At 38.5% G+C, this 20,083-nt stretch overlaps 2 protein-coding genes across 3 annotated transcripts; both read right to left on the minus strand.

Moving 5' to 3' along the window:
* Nucleotides 1–7,373: 7,373 nt before the first annotated feature.
* kat8 (K(lysine) acetyltransferase 8) lies at nt 7,374–12,875 on the minus strand. Its single transcript, XM_059348259.1, has 11 exons — nt 12,468–12,875; nt 11,878–11,952; nt 11,488–11,666; nt 11,340–11,393; nt 10,824–10,988; nt 10,212–10,301; nt 9,855–9,995; nt 9,571–9,664; nt 9,206–9,356; nt 8,967–9,121; nt 7,374–7,794 (listed from the first exon to the last, which is right to left on the minus strand). Exons 1-11 carry the CDS (start codon nt 12,781–12,783, stop codon nt 7,730–7,732), a joined length of 1,485 nt encoding a protein of 494 aa, XP_059204242.1. The 5' UTR covers nt 12,784–12,875; the 3' UTR covers nt 7,374–7,729.
* A 1,248-nt stretch (nt 12,876–14,123) lies between these two features.
* On the minus strand, nt 14,124–19,007 carry rnf25 (ring finger protein 25). 2 transcript variants are annotated; one of them, XM_059348272.1, is made up of 10 exons: nt 18,822–19,007; nt 18,484–18,555; nt 17,626–17,722; nt 16,750–16,817; nt 16,595–16,664; nt 16,419–16,490; nt 16,124–16,270; nt 15,953–16,042; nt 15,731–15,865; nt 14,124–14,971 (listed from the first exon to the last, which is right to left on the minus strand). In XM_059348272.1, exons 1-10 carry the CDS (start codon nt 18,836–18,838, stop codon nt 14,321–14,323), a joined length of 1,419 nt encoding a protein of 472 aa, XP_059204255.1. In that variant the 5' UTR covers nt 18,839–19,007; the 3' UTR covers nt 14,124–14,320. The 2 variants fall into 2 exon arrangements, with proteins under 2 accessions (XP_059204255.1, XP_059204254.1); XM_059348271.1 differs by having other exon boundaries at nt 15,731–15,868; nt 18,822–19,006.
* Nucleotides 19,008–20,083: the final 1,076 nt, after the last annotated feature.

Genomic DNA, 20,083 nt, shown 5'->3' on the forward strand with positions numbered 1-20,083 from the left:
TGTGTGTGTGTGTGTGTGTGTGTGTGTGTGTGTGTGTGTGTGTGTGTGTGTGTGTGTGTGTGTGTGTGTGTGTGTGTGTGTGTGTGTGTGTGTGTGTGTGTGTGTGTGTGTGTGTGCACACGTCAGAAGAACTTTATACCTCTTGTTGTGAATGTTTTACATGTTCAGACGCTGAGGTGGTGTGGTTGCTCATTCCGAGGTCAGTTATTGATCATGGCTTTGGTTTGGGCTCAATTTCCTCACATAAATTATGTTTTTCTAGTGATCATATTTATTTTATTTCAGGCTTTTATCCCAAGATTGCAGTTTTAATTCAAGTCTAATTGGTGGAGGCTGAACAGGCACTTAGTGAAAACGAGTCAAAGCATTAAATCCTCAAAACATATTTCTTGAAGTTCAAGCTATTTAGATTACAAATCCAGATCAGAAGTTTCTGTGAAGGCTGAGAGAAACAAGCTGATCATCACCACAGAACAATGTTTGGCTTCTTCAGAAAATGCTGAACTTAAATCTTGGAATAAAAGGCCTGAAATATTATTTTCTCGAGCCTAAAAAAGCTAATTAGCACCTTCAGACGTCCTCCTACAGATCCAGGTAGATGTCAGGGGGGAAATTCAAAGTAATCGCTGATTTGTGCACAAAATATATTTATCTTTTATTTAACTTAGTTGGTCTCAAACCACATGGCCAGATGTGGAGACCACAGCTCAAATTTTATCTCCAGCTACAGTCAGAGTTTTTCTCTTTTAACCTTTAAGATGATTTTTCCTGCAAATTGAAAACACTTTTAAACTAGCAGTGGTGGAAGAAGCACTCAGATCCTTTACTTAAGTAAAAAAAAAAAAACACTATGAAGTGTGGAAGTCCTGCGTTCAAAATCTGAAGTACAGAAGTTTTACTGAGCAGAAGTCTAGAGCTGGTTTTGTAGAATGGTCTGGATATTTAAAAAAAACATTATGATTTTGACTGTGTTGGTGGAAGCAGCATGTTGATGTGTAGCTGGTAGAGCTGGGGCTAATTTTACACTGTTTTTCATCTATAAAAATGTAATTTTATATATCGCTGTTGTATTTTTCTAAAGCTGTTGACTAGATGTAGTGAAGTTAAAGGTCCGATATTTGAGTAACGGTACTCAGTCACTTCCACCACTGCAGTCTACCTGAGAGTTTCTGTTTGTTTCTGTGCCATGTCTGAATATTCAGAAGGTGTCCTCAGAACAGATCCTCCTCTTTTATTTTACTCTGTGCTGTAGGAACTGATGCGACTGTGTCAAAGCCAGTAATTTATTCAAACGTTAATGTCAAACACTTTTGTCAACACTTTTTTCTTCTCTAATTGATATGCTGATGTTTGCAACAGGTGAAATTTGTTTTTTTTTTTTTTGGACAAAAGCATCTGTCTTTGTTTAAAAAAGGCCTTCAAGTGTTTGAGGACTGATGGTAAATGTTTACCGCCCTTTAACTCATCTACTCATTTCAAAATACATGTTTTAGATTTATGTATTCATTTATGTTTTTGGTTCTGAATATGTCTGAGCACTGACACCCAAAATATTTTCATTTCTAATTATATAAAACTGAATAAAAGCAGAAAAGTTTTATATTTAAGAAGCTTTAAAATTGGTTATCACTCAAATTACCTGTAGAAAGCTGAATTGTTTTTAGTTAAGTTAGTATTAATGTTTGGAAGCCAAAAGGAGCAGGAGACGTTTAGAAGCACCTTTTATATTTTCATGCTGCTCAGTGATGGACTCTGTGCCAAGACATCAAATATTCATAACTCAGTCTGGGCTGCACCAGAGAGGAGAAAGGTTACGCTGTGTGGCCTTTTATGAGCAGAAATGCATTAGAAGTTGATGTAAACAACAACAGTTTTATTAAGACTGTTTTAAAGGCTTTGCTCGATGTTTTTATGAGGTAGAACGTTGACTTAATGTTTGTGTGGAGTTAAAAATTCACAGTGACTTACATTTTAATGTGGAAGAAAACAAAAATTAGCTTCTATCTGCTTTTAATTTAAGCTTAGAAACAGCCTAACGACAGTCCCTCAAAACAATAAGAGTTAAAGGTTCAGATTGATACAACCAGAAGCTAGTTAGCTTAGCATAAAGACTGGAAACGGGTGGAAACAGCTAGCCCGGCTGGTACAGTGTCAAACATAAAGTCATCAGATTTATTCAAATGAACTTTTACATCAACATGCAATAAAATCTCTAATGAACAAATCCCAACCAAGGTAGTTATATTGTTCATTACTATAAAAACAAATTTAATATTTTTACACTGTTCGAACTCGTGTGTGTGTCATCGACATACGACAATATTCTGGAACCAAAACTGGAGAGTGTTTCTCTCAGTCAGGACAGGAACAAGGCAGCAGAATAATTTTATTATATACAAGTTATTATTTGACAGATGTTACCAGATGTTTGTTTTAAAATCTGTTAAAGTGTACAAACATTAGAGCCGGACCAAATCACACAGAGCTTCACTGACTTACAGACACGGAGCAGGAAGATTTTAACTGTTTGATTTCAGAACACAACACTGACCGCCAGAAAGGAAAATTTACAAATCATACAAAACTATCCAGCTGTAAGGGAAATTATCAGGAAAAAAATCTGTTTAAATATTGGTGCATGAGTTACTAAACATGTCCAAACAATTTCATAAAAATACATCATTAAATTTAAATGAAATCTGCTGTAAACCTAAGGCAGGTTTTCAGTTCTGAGTTCAAGAATTTGATTTATCTACCAACAACTTTACTTCTGAATTAAATCTATATTTCTTAAGGTATTTCGATACTGTGAAGAGCTGTAAAAATAAATAAAATGGTGGTCTTATTTTGATATGTAGTAATAATAATAATAATAATCAACTATTTTTGTTTCTTTGCTGTAAATCAAGATAAATCAAGTCTTATTGTTCTGAAATCAAACAATTAACATGTATAAAACTACCATTTAAATTGATTTAAATGTTTTAATTGCAATTTTTGCATCATTAAATTTAACACCAATATCTAGATTTTTAATAGATTTTTATTTTGACAGATGCCAGTCAGAATCACATTTATCATACAGTTTAAACATTATTTATTATTACAGCTTTGGCCAGCCACACCTTTCATGATTTGATCCAATAACAAATGAATTTTTGGAATATTTTTATATGTCAGCAGTCATTTTGGCATCATGTCGGTCTCAAAGAAAGAAAGCCCTGAACATTAAAAAATGTTTTTGGGAAAATTACAAAAACGAGTATTTTCTGCTCTTGCTTGATGTTAATTTGAAAGTTAAGAGGTAATTCATGTCTGATGTGTGTTTTTCATAAGATGAGTGAGTCGATGTCAGTCAGTGTTTTGTAAAATACTCATAGATGATGTACAGTTTTTAAGTTAATTAATAGAAAAGACTTTGATGGTGGTGGCACAGACGTCTTGGGACTGTTCCTTCAGATATTTTGATGGAAAGATAAAAAGTTTTCAGATTTTGGAGGGAAATCCCAGCTGAGAGGTTTTTTTCTTTTTGTTTCTTTAACTTCCAACCTGTTTTTATTTATTTTTTCGGTGCCATCTCTGTCTGTCTCTCTGGGAGTCGTGCTGTGCCTTAGCTGTGCTGTGTGTGTGTCCAAAAAACAAAAAATAGAAAGAATTGTTGTGAATGCCTTATACATGACCTTAGCGGGTTTGAAGTACAATTTTTGAAAATAAAACTGAATCTCCCTTTATTTTGTGTCTGCGTGATTTATTTATTTCACAAGAGCATATTATTTTATACTGTATTCTTAAACTGTATTATTATATATTATCATTATTATATATTGTAATATTATCAATACTTATTATTATACTTAGCATACTAAATAGCATACCTTATATATAAATATCTGCTGTATATTTTCCTATATTATTCAGTAGTGACCCCTCACACCCAGGTCATCATATATTTGTACTGCTGCCCTCCGGCAAACGTTTCATGTCCATCAAATCACACACAAACAGATTCAGAAACAGTTTTTACCCCACCGCAATACGGACACTGAACCCTTGCAGTCACCCTCACACATGGTCACTTAGAGACTGAGCCCCTCTGAGTGTCTGACTGTATGCACTTTATGCACTTTTCTCATTCTACCACACTGTCACCTTAAAAACATGCACTAGAGAATGTATGTGAATGTATGTGGGAATATGGGAGGGTAGAGAGGGGGCCTGTCTGTGAATGTCTGTGAATAGCTGGACATGTATGTTTTATTTTGTCTTGTATTATGTTAGAACTCTATTTTGTTTTTATTTATTTATTTTTAATCTATAAGCACCAAGAGGACTGCCATCCAATTTCGTTGGATTTTTGTGCAATGACAAAGAATTCTATTCTAATAGCAGTCCAATGTGACTAACCAGATTAATCAAGGTTTTTAGTATATTTTTTATTTCTACATGGCAAACAAGGTACCAGTAGGTGCAGTAGATTCTCAGAAAACCAACAAGACCCAGCATTCGTGATATGCACGCTCTTAAAGCTGTGCAAAAAATACACTAAAATAAAAACCCTATGTGCAATATTAATAACTAGGACTGCAATCAGTACTGAACGGGCCCTCGCAGTATACGCGTGTCGGGGCATGCTGCCATTGGGGTGTGTGCGTTACAGGGGCCAGTCTATACCACCCCTATGAATTTCATTGCCTTAAGTGTTATAGTGTGGCCACGGTACCAATTGACAATTGACAATAATTGTACCAAGTTTTGCATAATAATGCAGAAACTATCCCTTTAATCCTCATACAGTGTCTGAAGGAGGACTCTTAGCTTTAGTTACTTTTCAGGTCAAGATTGAAAATGAAAAACACGCGCGGCCTTTTTGCGCTTCTGCGCATGCGCGGCCCTTTTTGCGCTTCTGCGCGGCCTTTCTACCCTTCTGCGCACACGCGGAAAAAGGCCGCGCATGCGCAGAAGCGTGGAGGGCCGCGCATGCGCAGAAACGCACAAAGGCCGCGCATGCGCAGAAACGTGGTAGGGGCGCGCATGCGCAGAAGTGCAGAAATGCCGCGCATGCGCAGAAGCGCAGGGAAAAAAAATAAAAATAAAAAAATGTTTAAGTATTAAGTTTCTGTATGAGGATTAAAGGGATAGTTTCTGCATTATTATACAAAACTTGGTACAATTATTGTCAATGCCCTCCTGAGGATAACCCTTTGAGGTTTTATTGATCTAAGTGGCACTGTGGTGGCAGTCTAATTTCATATTTGGTACCGTGGCCACACTATAACACTTAAGGCAATGAAATTCATAGGGGTGGTATAGACTGGCCCCTGTAATGCACACACCCTGACGGCAGCATGCCCCGACACGCGTGTACTGCGAGGGCCCGTTCAGTACTGATTGCAGTCCTAGTTCTGTTTTATATCTTTGTAAACTCCTGGCTGTATCTGGGTGTACCTCGAGGTGCTGTGACAACTAAATGTCCCCACCGCAGTATAATCAAAGTCTGATCCTAAACTACAGTAAGTACATTTACTTTTTGAGGGTTTTTTAACTGAAAATATCTTAAAATGTTCCTGACTGAAGTTTAAAGTGCTCCATGTGTGCAGCCAGGAGCAGCCAGAGCAGCAGTGATGGAATCATCAATAAGCTGATCGATGACAGGCAGCTGCAGGACACAGCTGATCGTTATGGTGGCAGCAGAGTTTAGCTGCTGTCAGCAACATGTGACTCTGAGCTGCTAACACACACAGGCCTTCATGTCATCTGGACACTTTATCTGAGGAACACTTTCTTGCATTTGTTCTAAACTTGACCATCCTGCACCTCCTACAGAGAACACACTGTAATAAAACTGATATTCATTTTCTGAGCTCATAATGAGAGAAATTAAGTGTACAGTTTATGAGTAGCATTTAGAATAATAACTAATAAACAAAGATATCAGTAAAATATCTTGAGGCGAGGAATGGTTTGGTATTTTTCCGATCAGAAAACATTTTATTAATGTTATAATGAACAATCGAAAAAGTTATCCATCAATTTATTCATTTTTAGTTTTTTTGTTTATATGTATTCGTGGTTGTTTGTTATTGTGGTGTTTTTATTTGATTAGTTAATTAATATATTCTTTTATATTTCTTTGTGACTATTGCATTACAAATAATCTGACTCTGCAGGTCCCAGAAGGGAAATGCATCATTAGATATAGATCATATTGGATATGGGATCATTTTGATACTTTTATTATACTTATTTATTATGAATTAGATAGAAACAGCATCTATTTGGATATTTTTTAACTTCGGTGTTTCTGCACTGCACAATAATTTATATAAAAACACAAAAGGTTATTATAGTTAAATAGCTTACTATGTGAACATGAAGGTTATGATTTGATTGTATTGCCATTCATTTATTCATCTATAAACAGTTTAAATATGTCAGATAACAGCACCCTGAGTAAACAGACAGGTTAAGAGAAGAAGGAACAGTGTTTCTGCTCATCTGCTCGTTCAGGACTTGATCTTGTGTCTGCAGACTCTTCTGTCGTCCTGCAATGGTTAAAAACCTGAGATTTACTTGAAAGTCTCATTAAAAGCAGTGAACCTTTACAGTGAAAAGCAGGGAAACCTAGTTGTACTCTATTTAGGGACTGTTAACAAATATGAAACAGATATCCTGCTATACATTATATCACATATTCTAAGCTGAGACCTTTTAAGGATAAAATTAATTCTGTCAGAATAAAACTGGACAGTGTTCAGACTGGAGCTCTGCTGCCCCCTGCTGTTCTTTATCATAGTTTCATCAGACAGTTGATAGCTGATTTAAGCTTAGTTCTGTATTAAACCTGGAGTTTTATTGCCTGGCAGTTATACTGTATGCAATTATTTATTTGTGAACATTTTTATCGTAAACAATATGGAGATCAGACTGTGGATCCTTAATTCCTGGTGAGGAAAGAATTTCTGATGCAAACAAACTCTTCAAAGCTTGTGGAGGAAAATACACTCACATGTTGCTGAACTCCACACAATTCCAACAGTGGAGGTGGAGCAGTGTCCTGCACTATATGTTGTTGGTTTTGACCTCCTCACAGTTAAAATGAAAACATCTTCTTTTAATTAATTTGGATTGAACAGCCTCTTATTTTAATTTCAGAAAATATCCAATTCAACAAGGTTCCTCTGTGCACATCTTTATCACAGCAGATATTTCCACTCCGGTTGAGGTGTTCGTGGCCCCGTTCCATTTAGCTTCACCAGTCAACCAGCAGCCATGCTGTTCGAGCCCTGGAACTGAAACAACTAAATGGATTGCAGCCTTTAGTAATTACATGAGATGATAAACATATCTGCTGTGATGAGGCAGCTTTTATAGATTTTGTATTTTTTGGCAAAAAGCTATTGTGACTTTTAGACATATCAAATCCATTTATTTTTTAAATAAACCCTTACAAATTCAACATTTTAACTAATCGGTAGCCTTTAAACTTATATTTTTTAAATTGAGTTTTGCATACTTACTAGCTGATATTCAGGAAAGAAATGAGGACACAAGTCTGAGATTTTTTGTATACATATTTTAAGAAAATACTGACAGATACAGCTACTAATGATTATTTACAGTTTGTTTTAACAACAGCAGGTTTTTCACCAGTTGAGGAGAAAAAGAACATGGCAGATGATATAAAAACAGGTGGACTTGGCGAACAGATGTTGCTTCCCGGCTCCGCCTTTCACTTCTTCGATAACTTGGCTTGTTTATTTTTGGGGGGCGCCCACTTCAAACACATAGTGTCCACTGTGACAGAGACAGGACACAAGAGAGAGATGAGACACAAGGACACAAGAGACTTCTTATAAACAACAACAAAGTCAGAGCTGCCGGAACATTCTGAAAAGTCTGAAGCTGAAACCGACTCATCAAAAGCTGCACTGATGTCAGACTTTAGAGATATGATGCATGAACTAAAGATTCACATTTTCTGTCTTCATGCATTATTATTTAGACCATATATTCCTATGAGAATAAAAATTATTCATTCTCAAAGTCATAATTTCAAGTCTGAGATATTGTCTTTTCTTTCTTTTTATTCCAGTTTATTGAAATGTCCAGGCTGTACATGGATCAACAGCTTAGATCTAAGTTTCAACGCCCATTTCAGGACAGGTAAATGTGCATAAATACTTCTATACATGGAGATAGTAATTTAAAATATGTTGTAAAAACTTTAAAATACTTTTCAAAAAATAAATGTAATAAAGATAACAAATAAAAGTATTTTTCCATTTCAAATTTTCATCTCATTTTATTAATATTATTATCAAAAATAATAATAACACGGGATAAGATGAACATTTTAAATGGAAAATAAAATAGAACAAAAATCAATACAATTCTGCAAAAATTAACCAAATAAGTGTCAACAAAACGGTTAGTAACCATAAGGTGAAAAATCTCAATATAATCCAAAATGAACACTAATTAAATAAATTCAGCCAAATATAAAATCATCCACATACAGTTAGTTTGTATCTGGTTTCACATGTTAGTGATCACATTTAAGTCACTTTGATCTGCTTTTGTTGCATCATTGTGATATTTGAAGCAGTTCACTGAGTCAGCAGAGGGTGGAACCAGCGGGGAACAATGCATGTGCACCCTGAAACTGGAATAATGTTCTTCCCAATCTGCTGACATGATGAAGTTAATGCATCCTATGCTCCTGTAAAAAGCCTTAGTGTTTGTTTGTGTATTGGTGTGGTGTCCATCTATCTGCAAGAAATTTGATTTATGCTTAAAATAACAAATACTTTGATTATTGATCCTCATCAACATTTTATTTTCAATAATCAGACATATACCACGGGGTTTTGTTTAGGTAAATTTGAGTTTTGTTGTTAAAGTTACAACGAGGTTAGAAAGAAGGAGTAAAATAAAGCAAATGCAAAGAATAAAATGTGTGGACTTGCCTGTGATTGGGGGTTTCTTGTACTGGGCGCTCTTCAGGTGCTCCTCCACCAGTTTGGGCGTCACACAGATAACGTGTTGACCTTTCCAGTACTTCACCATGTTGAGCGACTGCAGCGTGCTGATGATGTCACTCTGTGTGATGCTGGTCATCTGGCTGAGGACAAACAGAGGGACTGATATGAGCATCGGAGATAAAAAGATAAGTTGGGCTGGGTGACTGATGGAAGTGTGTCTTCACCTGAGGTCCTTGATGGACAGCGTTCCCCTGAAGTCCCTCAGGATCTCCAGCAGGACCCAGGACCAGTAGCTTCTGTAGCTCAGCTTCCCAAGATCAGATAGAGGCTTCTCTGGGGAGCCCACCGCACTCTCCAGCTTCGACAGCTCATAACCTACACACACACAGCAGTAACAACAGAACTGTCATTACAAAAGGGGTGGTTCTTATTTTGTGTTCGACTACTTTCTGAAACAGTCACAAACACTTTCCTAAATAGTTTTGCTTCAAATACATTTATGCAAACGTGTGTTATATAAAACCATTTATATATAAAGAAAACCATATTAATATCACCAGCTGTAGCACATATTGCAACTCTCACTTACTAAAAGCTATGAGGAACTTTCCGTAGCCTCTGCGTTGGTAAGGCGGCAGTGTGAGAATACACGCCACGTTATTCCCATCTGGAGACTCTTTCTCCTGAAAAATAAAAAACAAAAAGTTCAGACAAACTGCTGTTAAGGATTCCACTTTGAGTTTCTCTCCACTTAATGTGTGATGCAGCTGGACTTAAACATTAAGATTGCAAAATTTATAAATGGAACATCAGTGGGTCCAAGGTTGTTATAAGAACATTTTTTGACTAAAAAAGATTAGAAACAGGCCTTACTTTGGAGAAGTATCCGACGATGTGCGCTCCCTGTTTGTTGACTTCAGTGAGGATGTAGAAGATAAAGGGTTCCACGTCAAAATAAAGTGTTTTGTGGTCTAGAAATAGTTTTGCTAGAAGACAAAGGTTTTGACAGTAGATCTGCAAACAGAGACCAACAATGAATTACAACGATGAATATCATCAATTTAAAATAAACCTCTCTTTAAGATTTTCTTTAACCCAAATGGCAGCCCAGTTTAATTTCCAACAGAAACACAGAGTGGGACACAGACACTAGAAGCAGAGGAATCCATATTATTCAACATTAAACAGCTTCCACCTTCAGGTATGGCCACAGTCATCCAGGTCACTCACCTTGTGGTCCCGCCCATCAACTTCATACACAGATATGTTGCTTCTTCTGTAGATTTCTTTACCTGGAGGCTGTTTCCACTGACAGTTAGACTGAAGAGACAAAGGTACAAAAGTCAAACTTCTTGCATTCAGGTTGCATGGGACATGCGAACATCGCTCAATGACTACTAACTGTCTATCCTTTGGAGTAAACTTTAAACGATTTGGGTCTCACACGTGGAACAAATTTCTCACAAAGAAAAGCCTTAAATTTGAGTAAAAATCTATGATATTCTGCAGGACATTTACCAGGACTGTGTTCATTTAAGAGACATTTAACATCAGATGTCATGTCTCCAATTTTCGACTCAAACTAAGCTTTTCCGTCTAGTTTACATCTTTGTTTGCAATGCAATAAGTAGTAGTAGTAATGCAATGATCTGTAAATCCTTTGCAACCTACATTCAATTGAATACAAAGACAAGATATCCATTGCTCAAACTGAGAAACATGTTTTGTTGTTAATATACACACTCATTTATTCGATGCATTGTGTTGTTGTTTTTTTTTAACATTTTACACCGCATCTCACCGCATCCCTAGATTTTAAACTGAAGTGAAAGCTGGACTGACCAGGTGATGTCTGAAGGTCTTCTCGTACTTCATGTATTTCAGGCAGTACTCGCAGATCCACAGCTTGGGCTGCTTGCCGTAGTCCTCAGGAAACGGCGAGAAGTACCAGGCGTCGATCTCAAAGTTTCCTATCTGGATCTTATCCACATATTTTACTTTGGTGATCTAGGGGGTAGACATGTAAGACATGATGATGAGTGATCTTCATCACACAGAGATGGTGAAACATTTAAGAGGCAGTTTAACTGGTGGAGAGATGCACTGTCAAGATGTTGGAGGGAGACAAAAGATCCTTCGCTCCTACAGCCATCAGGCTGTCTCATTCTTCCACAGATTCTACCAGACTAACTGAATTTCCCCTCGGGGATAAATAAAGTAATTTTGATTTGATGTGATGTAGAGGACACATCAGAAGTGAAGTGAACTTACAGAGCAGCAGGACAAGATAGTTATATCTCCCTCTCTACAATCTTTAATAAGAGCAAATACTAGACACACACGGACACTGAACCTTACCGCCTCATGCTCCTTTTCCAGGGCAGCTGTTGTTGGGTCCATCTCTGCATATGTCTGCAAAGGAAAGCTCCATTAGATAAATATGAACCATTTATTACAAAAACAATATCCCCACAAGCAGCAAGCATGATATAACTAATATGTTTACCTTCTGTACATGGTTGATCTCATCATGCTTGCGCTTCTGGTTGCGGGTGATCTTCCTTTCAGGCTGTTCACCCAAATCACCAACAGCTCCGATTTCCGTGCTCTTCCTCACTGCGTCCTTCACCGTCTTGGTGAGTGCCAGGCGTGCCTTACCCACCCACTCATCTAGACGCCTGTTGACTGCATGCCAAAAAAAAAAAGGATGAGGACCATTATTAAGTAGTAGGTGAGGGGATAGAGAGGGCATGACCAGGTTAAGAAATAAATCAAAAGCAAGCAAAATGACAGTGGAGCAGGAATAACTGAGAAGAAACACAATAAATCAGATTTGATGGTATAGATGTAAAGGTTTCATTGTGTGCATTGCATGCATGAGCACTTTATTACTCACATCCTACATAGTGAACATAGAACTCCTCTCTTCCCTCCTGCTCATTCAGCCGGGACTGAATGACCTCTGCCGTATCTGAAAAGAGAGCAAGATCCATTGGTGAATGACATGCTGTCCAACAAAGTGTTTATCGTCAGGTGCAAATGTAAGTTATACATCTTCTGATTGGGGCATCCCACAAACATTCAGATTTCTACGACTTGAACACCGTCTTACGTATTTGCAATCATATATCTTTATTATTTCGCCTCATGAAACTTTACTTGGTACGTGTTGAGCCATTAGTATGTATCAACAAATGCAAGTTGATCAGTATCAGCTTTTATGATCGGCTGTCCTGTTGTGTGCACTGTTTTGGTTTCATCACCCATGCCGAATTTTCCAGAAAGCCCCGCCGAGCCTTGGTAAATAAAAAGTTGTTGATAGACGTTACGTCTCGCCGCCACGCTTTCAAGACACTGCACTTGCAGTTTTTAATGGAGTTTGGTGTGAATTACTACCAAAACAAAGGGGATCCCACGCCACTGACGTTGACCTGCTAACGTCAACTGAACTTGTGGTGAAACAGGCAGAGAAGAGGCTTCACTCACGCCATGTCTTGTCGGCTCGTTGGCATAAATATGTCTCTCCAATTTCGACCGACACCTCCTGCTCCCTGCCGCCGCAGAATACACCTCCATCCGGGATATGCTGGCTACTAGAGCCCCCGGCTTCTCTCACACGGCCAATGGCCTCCGCCTCGTCCTCTTCCCCGCCGCTGCCGTTAGAGGAGCACGCAGCCGGGACGCTGCTGTCCAGCTCCCCCCGCTCACTCTCCATGTGACCAGAGTCCATGTCTACGTCCATTCTGGGCTCACAGTCCTTACTGTTGGTGTAGCTTTTGTGAAAGTCGGTCCCGCCAGTCATAACCTCAGTCGGTTTGAAAACAACAACACGCCTCTGCGGTCCTGCGCAGATTATTTACAGGGGCTGGTCCTCCACAATAAAGTGCCAAGATGGCGTCGGTGGGACGTAGTTTCCGTTTCTCCTGCCCCGCCTCTCCCCCCCAGAATGCGCGCGCCTTAACGTCCAAAAACTACAACTCCCATGAGTCAGTACTGCGTTATTTCCAGATATTACCTTTCCGGTATGTATGTGTGTGTGTGTGTGTGTGTGTGTGTGTACACACAAACATATATATATATATATGTGCGTGTGTGTGTATATATATATGTATATGTATATATATATATATATATATATATATATATATACACACACACACACACACACACACACATATATATATATATATATATCTTTATAAATTTTTATTTACTCAGACACCTCCAGATTTTATTACCATGTTCAATCTGCTTTTGTTATAAAATGTGTTGTTCAATAAAGGAAAAATGCATCTTTGACTTCCAGTACTGAAGGAGGTTATTTAAATTTCTTTCAGGGTTTAACATTGTTTTGGCTACTTTTTATTTAACGTATTCTTGTTTGGCGCTATTACCACTTCTCTGGTGGAGGAAAATATATTTAGAGCCTTTCCCATCATAATGGTAGCAAAAACAGAGTGAAAAATAAACTAATATTAGATAAGATAATTAAGACAAATAACAGATCAAGGAAAGCTTTAGTAGATATTTCTTTCAAAAGGGTACTTGAGTAAAAGTGTTGCCTTGTTTGTCATCTAATTTACTTAAATTAGGCCATAAAAGTACACAGAACATAGTCACGTTGACCATTATTACTGATGAATTATCACGTTAACCACTTATTTATTTTTATATTTACTGTTGGGTGGTTTAATTTACTGTAATAAAATTTATTGTATGGTATAAAGTCATAATATTTTCACAGGGTCATCGGTTACTTACAGCTGTTGGAAAGATGTAATTTAGTGAATTATAGAATCCTTCTCTGGTAAATGTTGAATAGTTAAGGTATAAAGGACCATAGGACCACTCTGCCTCAATTTCAGTTGCTTCAAATGAGTCACTGTCTATGTTTCAATGCATACTAATTCCAATATTATTCCAAAATAGCTTATATTACATATTATAGTAGTGTGTTTGCATGGTCCAACATGTCTGCCACTGGTACAAAGAAGCTCCATGTTCATCAGAGGATGCACAGCTGCATGTTAACAGGATTATTAGTGGAATATTAGTTTCAGTGGCCATGTCAACAGCTTAGAAGGAATCTTGACATTTTTAGAATAACGTCTTCTTGAAAAAAAAATACAGGAAATGCAGACACACTGTAACACTCCGACATCCACAGAAAATTTAATTTGTAGTTCCTTCAAGTCATATTGCAGCACAACAGAAAGCAACAACCATGTGTGTGTGATGTGAGTGTGCATGGAGCAGGAGGAGGTGCTGCTCCTGCTGCAGGGCTTTAATCTACTGGAGGCACACGGAAGTTTGTTCATTGGCCCTCCTGGTGCCCTTTGTCATAGCACCTCCTCTCTGGCCCTCTCTCGCTCCACCACTTTGTGCTGGAAGCCCCTGCCGTGACCCCGGCGGGGCCCCCCTCCTCTGCTGTACAGGTTACCGGGCCCCCCCCTGCTCCTGGAGGCTCGCCCGTCCCAGTGGTAGCGCCCGGGGGCCCCGCTGTCTGGGAAGGACCGGTGAGGCCCCCTCCTCCTGCCCCGGTGGCCCTGACCGCCTGCAGCATCTTTTGGGCACTCAGTTTCCATGGTAGCCTGGCCCCCCGGCTCATCTGGAGACACCAGGGTCTCCTGACCACTGTGGACCCCCCCGCCCGTCTCAGACCGACAGGATTCTGCATCGACGTGCGCCTGCTGGTTCCCTTGAGCTTTGGCTGTAAAAGGTCCTTCAGTGGCGTCTGAGGACAGAGACAGTTTGTCCAGGTGCTCTGTGATGGGGGCGGCTCTGCGGTGTTGGGGTCTGGACCCGCCCCCCCTCCTAGGCCCCCTCACCTGGCTGTGGCGCCTCGGGCCCTGCCCGCCCCTGCAGTGGGACAGTCCAGGAACAAACGGATCAGCTCTGACTCCATAAGATGAGACGTTGGAAGCAGAGGGCACAGGGGGACCGGCAGACACGTCTGGGTCCAGGTTTTCGTTTTCAGCAGCAGATGGAGTCTGTGGGAGTCGACAAGCATCACTGCTAACATTTGTATTAATTATAAAGGAACAGCGTCAGACAGGCAGCTCAGGAGTTACACAACACTGCTGTTAGAGCTGAGAGAGAAACTGATATCCAGCTTATTAACTCACAGCAAACTGGAGAGTTTCCCTTAATTAACAGATTTATATCTTCGATTTTACATTGAAAGTGCCAAAATAAAAATAAAAAGACTTGATAAATACCTTTAATATACCAAAAATAATATTGACACCCTCTTAAAATAATGGCAAGAGTCATTTTTTCAGGTGGCCAGCATCATGAGGAGATTATTCAGCAAAAAAAATAATAATTTGGTCAATAAATATTAAAAAATAAATGTGGACATTAATAAGTTGATAATTACACTGCCCCATTATTTACCTTTATAATAATTCCCCTACTTATTTATTTTTTATTCAAACTTGCCTTTTATTTATATTTATTTTAATTTATTTTTTATATTTAAGTATTACTTTTATTTTTTAAAACATTTTTTAGAGCAATTTCTTTATTCTTTTTTATTTTGGCAGATTTGCTGTCCAAATAATTTATCTGTAGAATAACAGATGAAAAGACAAATTCTGTCTCTCAATTGCGATAAAATGTATTAACTCTTTAAACAATTAAAACAATAGTATGTGGGACAGCTTCACCAATAAATCTAAACGTTTATAGGGGCCTTATGAAACTGCCTCAGACACTTACAGAGATCAGGTTTGTTGGTTTGTTCTCACCTCGCTGGTGTGGATGAGGAAGCGGTTGGACTCCACCTCCGGGTCGATGATCCCACCTTTAGACCGCTGGATCTCCAACAGTTTCTGCAGCTCACACCACTTCTGTTGGAAAGTGGAATCAATCGCTGCTTCATCCTGCTGAAAAACACAAAGACTGAATGTTTATTCTGTGACTTAAGACACGGACTGTAAGACACGAGGAGGAGGAGCAGGAGGAGCTACCTCGGGCAGCTGGGGGGCCGGGGAGGACAGGAGCTGGTCCACATCATACGTTAGAGGCTCTCTGCACACGGGACACACCACCGTCAGCTCCTGGGGAGAGAAACTCACTGATTCAACAGCTCATAGAAGCCAGAAGAAGAGCAGAAGCCTTCACGGAGCAGATCAGCTGACCTCGTGCTCTGATCTCTCCCTCGTCTTGTCCTCCTCCAACTCCTTCTCCCTCTGCCGGAGCTCCCTCTCCGAGTGGCTGGCGTAGCGGCCGAGGCAGTGGGAGTGGAAGTAGTGATAGCAGCTGGTCTTAGTGAACGTCTCTCCCTCCTGAACACACACACATCAACACACACAGAAGCATTAACAGTTTGCAGTTTTTGCATTATATTTGTAGCCACAAAAAAGACCAGAACAAGCTGTAAACATTGACATATTATCTTTATATTACTTATGTTTATTGCCGTGCTGTGCATACCTTAAAACCATAGAGGCAGATGACACAGTTTCCATGAGGAATATTGCTTTCAGTGAGGATTTCTTTAGCTTTCTGAAGGAGAGAAACATGACAACAGTTATAAAATGTGACTGCTCATCATTCACCTTAACACTAATATCACAAACATGTTGAAATTATATATTAAATAAAATGACCTCAATGAGCTGATACAACACAGCTGAGCCCAGACAGGACTGAGCCTCCAGCTGAAGACACCTCTGGACACTAAGAGAAAGAGTTGCACATGATCACAGGATTCATTTACACTCCGTGTTAAACAGCAGAGCAGCGAGTCCAGTGGCTTCGTTACCTGCTGATCTTGTCGTCAGAGAGTCCCCGTGGGTTGTGAATGGAGATGTCCGGAGAAGACAACGGATACTGAGCACAGAGAACAAATAAAGGGTCAAACATTACCTATGTTCATCAGTAGAAACCTGAACGAACACACTGAGACTCTATCTAATATGAATGTTGTGGCATTTAGCTGCTGCTCGCCAGAAGACTCATCCTCTCTCCCTCCAACATATGGCCAGTGGATGACAGATGCTATTTATCATGTAGAAAACAATCCCCATCAGAGAATCCACCAGAAAATTTTATACAACTTGAGACCATTTATATCTTTTGCAGAAGGTAATGCAGCTGCTGGAAGTCTGTGTGTATCTCACCTCTAACACATTTATGAAAAAGTGTGAACAGATCTTTATGTCTTGCTGCATGAAAGTGGGCTAAGTGAGTGCTTCCAAAGAATCCATACTGTATTACAGAGATGTTTCTTATAAACTGTTTCATTATGAGATCAAAAAATGAACTGACAAGCATTGTTCTACCCGAAAAATTCAAACAAGGGTTACAGAAGAAGTTGAGGCAAATATTGATGAAAATATAAGCAAAAGGTGTTCAAAAGGAAGGTCAAAAGATAATATCAGAGCCTCTCTCGCCCTCTTTGTTCACCTCCTGTCATACGACTAACAGGAGAGTCAGGTGAAACCACACTGACCAATCACCTAAACCAAAGAGAAGAGTGCAGCCTGACATAATAAACAACACAGGATAAATACACATTTTGACTCCTACATGTTTAATGTAGTAGCCATGTCATGTCTGTTTTTCTCTGTCACTAAAATCTAAAAATAAAAAAGGCTGAGATGCTGCAGCCCCGGCTGATAACAGAGAGATAACTCACCTGCTGATCGAGGGTCAGAGTCAGCGTGAGTCGCACAAACTGGGAGACAGAGTCCTGAGCTGTGGACGGGTACAGGACCAGGCTCACCTCCCAGCACCTGCACACGGACACACACACACACACACACACACACACACACACACACACACACACACAGATAATATTAGATTAGATGTTCCTTTATTCGTCCCACAACGGGGAAATGTTCAGTGTAACAGCAGAAAGAAGTGAACAGCAAAAATAGAAAGAAGCATCAATAAAAGAAGAATAAATAGAAACAAGCAATATTAACAGTAATTATAAAAGTATTGACAGTTTAGACAAGAAGAAATATAAAAATGATTAACACTGGGAACAATATATATGATATGAGCAGCGGAAAATTGCACTGTTGTATAAGAAACATATTCATATTACCCAGTGAGCAATACACCTAAATGCTGTATTGATATTAAAGTGCAGTTATTGTCAGTTCTAGTGAGTGCGGTCCACTTGGAGCAGCATCACCTCACCACTGTGGCTGAAGGTGGGGCTCATTTTCATTATTATTACAGTGCTGAGTAGAATAACCCATAATAATAATAATAATAATAATAATAACAATGATAATAATAATAATAATATAACCGATTGGATTTAATATATCTTATATTAATAATATGAATCTGCAGAGTAACTACAGTAAATAAATGTAGTAGGGTAAAAACGCAGTAAAGTAGAAGTATAAAGCTTCACAACACGAATACTTTAATACCTCAACATGTAAATAATACCTCAATAAAAACCCTAACACCTCTTTCTGCCCTGTAAAACATTTATTAATAAAACGTCAAAGTTATGTAATTGCAGCTAACTGACCCGTCTTCTTTCCTTTCGACCAGCAGTTCATCCAGATAGATCGACTGCAGCACCTCGATTTCAGACAGCACACTGTGGAGATAACATATATAATAACATATATCATATTAACTCGCACTGCAGCTTTTCTGTGCTATTTTGTAACACGACTGAAGCTAGCCTTAGCATGTTAGCTCCCACACTGCTAGTCATCGTTAGCTGCAACATTTCATCAGATTTCACTCAAAACACATCAACCATCAGCGGATTAATCAACTGTGGGTAAAATACAATAACTGTCATGACTTGTGTTTTAGGTTTTTAAGGGGAAATTCAACTCAAGCTGTCAACAAACTCACTCGCACTCCGCTGCCATGATGATGTTTGTGCCGCTGCTGCTAAAACTGATGAACGGCTTCAAAACACAAGTGTCCCGGCGAGAAGTGTCGTTAGTTTGGTTCAACACGCAAAAAAATCACGCAGCTACACTGCTAACTGAACCTGTGGTATGCCTGTTACAAGCGTAACATCCCGATTCATGAAGGCAAAGGGCGTAGCTTTACCGCTGCCTCATTTTATTGTGAATGTATACACCGGAAGTATTAGCATGTTATTATTTCTGACTTGATGGTTGTTGTCACAGAGGTGCAGCCATAGATATATATAAGTATATATAAGTATAAGTATATAAGTATATATAAATGTTTATATATATATATATATATCTATGGGTGCAGCGCCCTCCTGTGGTCACAGTACGTAATTGCAGCCGGGTTTAGAAATATTTATAAAAAGGGTTTTTACATTTATATGATTTTTAAAATCCCCAAATCCTAATTAAGAATCATAAAATTAATACCGAGACTAAAAAAATTTAAGATTTTTTATTATTATTTTTCTTTGATAGGGACAATGCAGTTAACATAGATACAGGGCGTGCATCCGATGTGCTGCATATAGAGATATAGCTTTAGCTAATTTTCAACTCCTGTCCCTAGTTGGGCTTTTACAACTACATACAAAATCACAATACTATAAAAATCCAATATACAATTACCCCATCTACAAAATAGAATAAAATTACAAACAATTACAATATACATTTACCCTGAGAAAAATAAATAAATAAAATAAAAAATAAACCCTGTATACATATAGCTTAGAGTTTAAGATCCTCACAAATCTATACAACAATAAGGAGGAGAAAAGAAAGAAAAGAGAGAAAAGGAAAAAAGGAAAAAAAACAATCTTACATACCAATCCAAGGTAATTATTCAAACAAATATATACAATAATAATACAAAGGATAAAAAGAAAAACATTGCAACCCAATCCAAAATAACTACTTAAACTATAACACTTTAAGAATGGGTACAGCTCTGGTTTGCTTTAAGCCAACACTTAGTGTTTTTTGTGAATGCTTCAAGATTAGTCGTTGATTTTATTTCAGTTGGTAATGTATTCCAGATTTTACAACCTTTAAGTGAGAGTGCTGACTGTCCAAAAGTGGTTCTACAGTGTTGAATTCTGCAGTTTCTCTCCACTGTGTTTCTTGTTACTCTGTTACTGTCCTGTCTTTGAATATATCTGTGAAGAGGTTCAGGTGCAAGGTTATTAATAC

Source organism: Centropristis striata, chromosome 13 (genome assembly GCF_030273125.1).
Source record: "Centropristis striata isolate RG_2023a ecotype Rhode Island chromosome 13, C.striata_1.0, whole genome shotgun sequence".
Taxonomy (NCBI): domain Eukaryota; kingdom Metazoa; phylum Chordata; class Actinopteri; order Perciformes; family Serranidae; genus Centropristis; species Centropristis striata.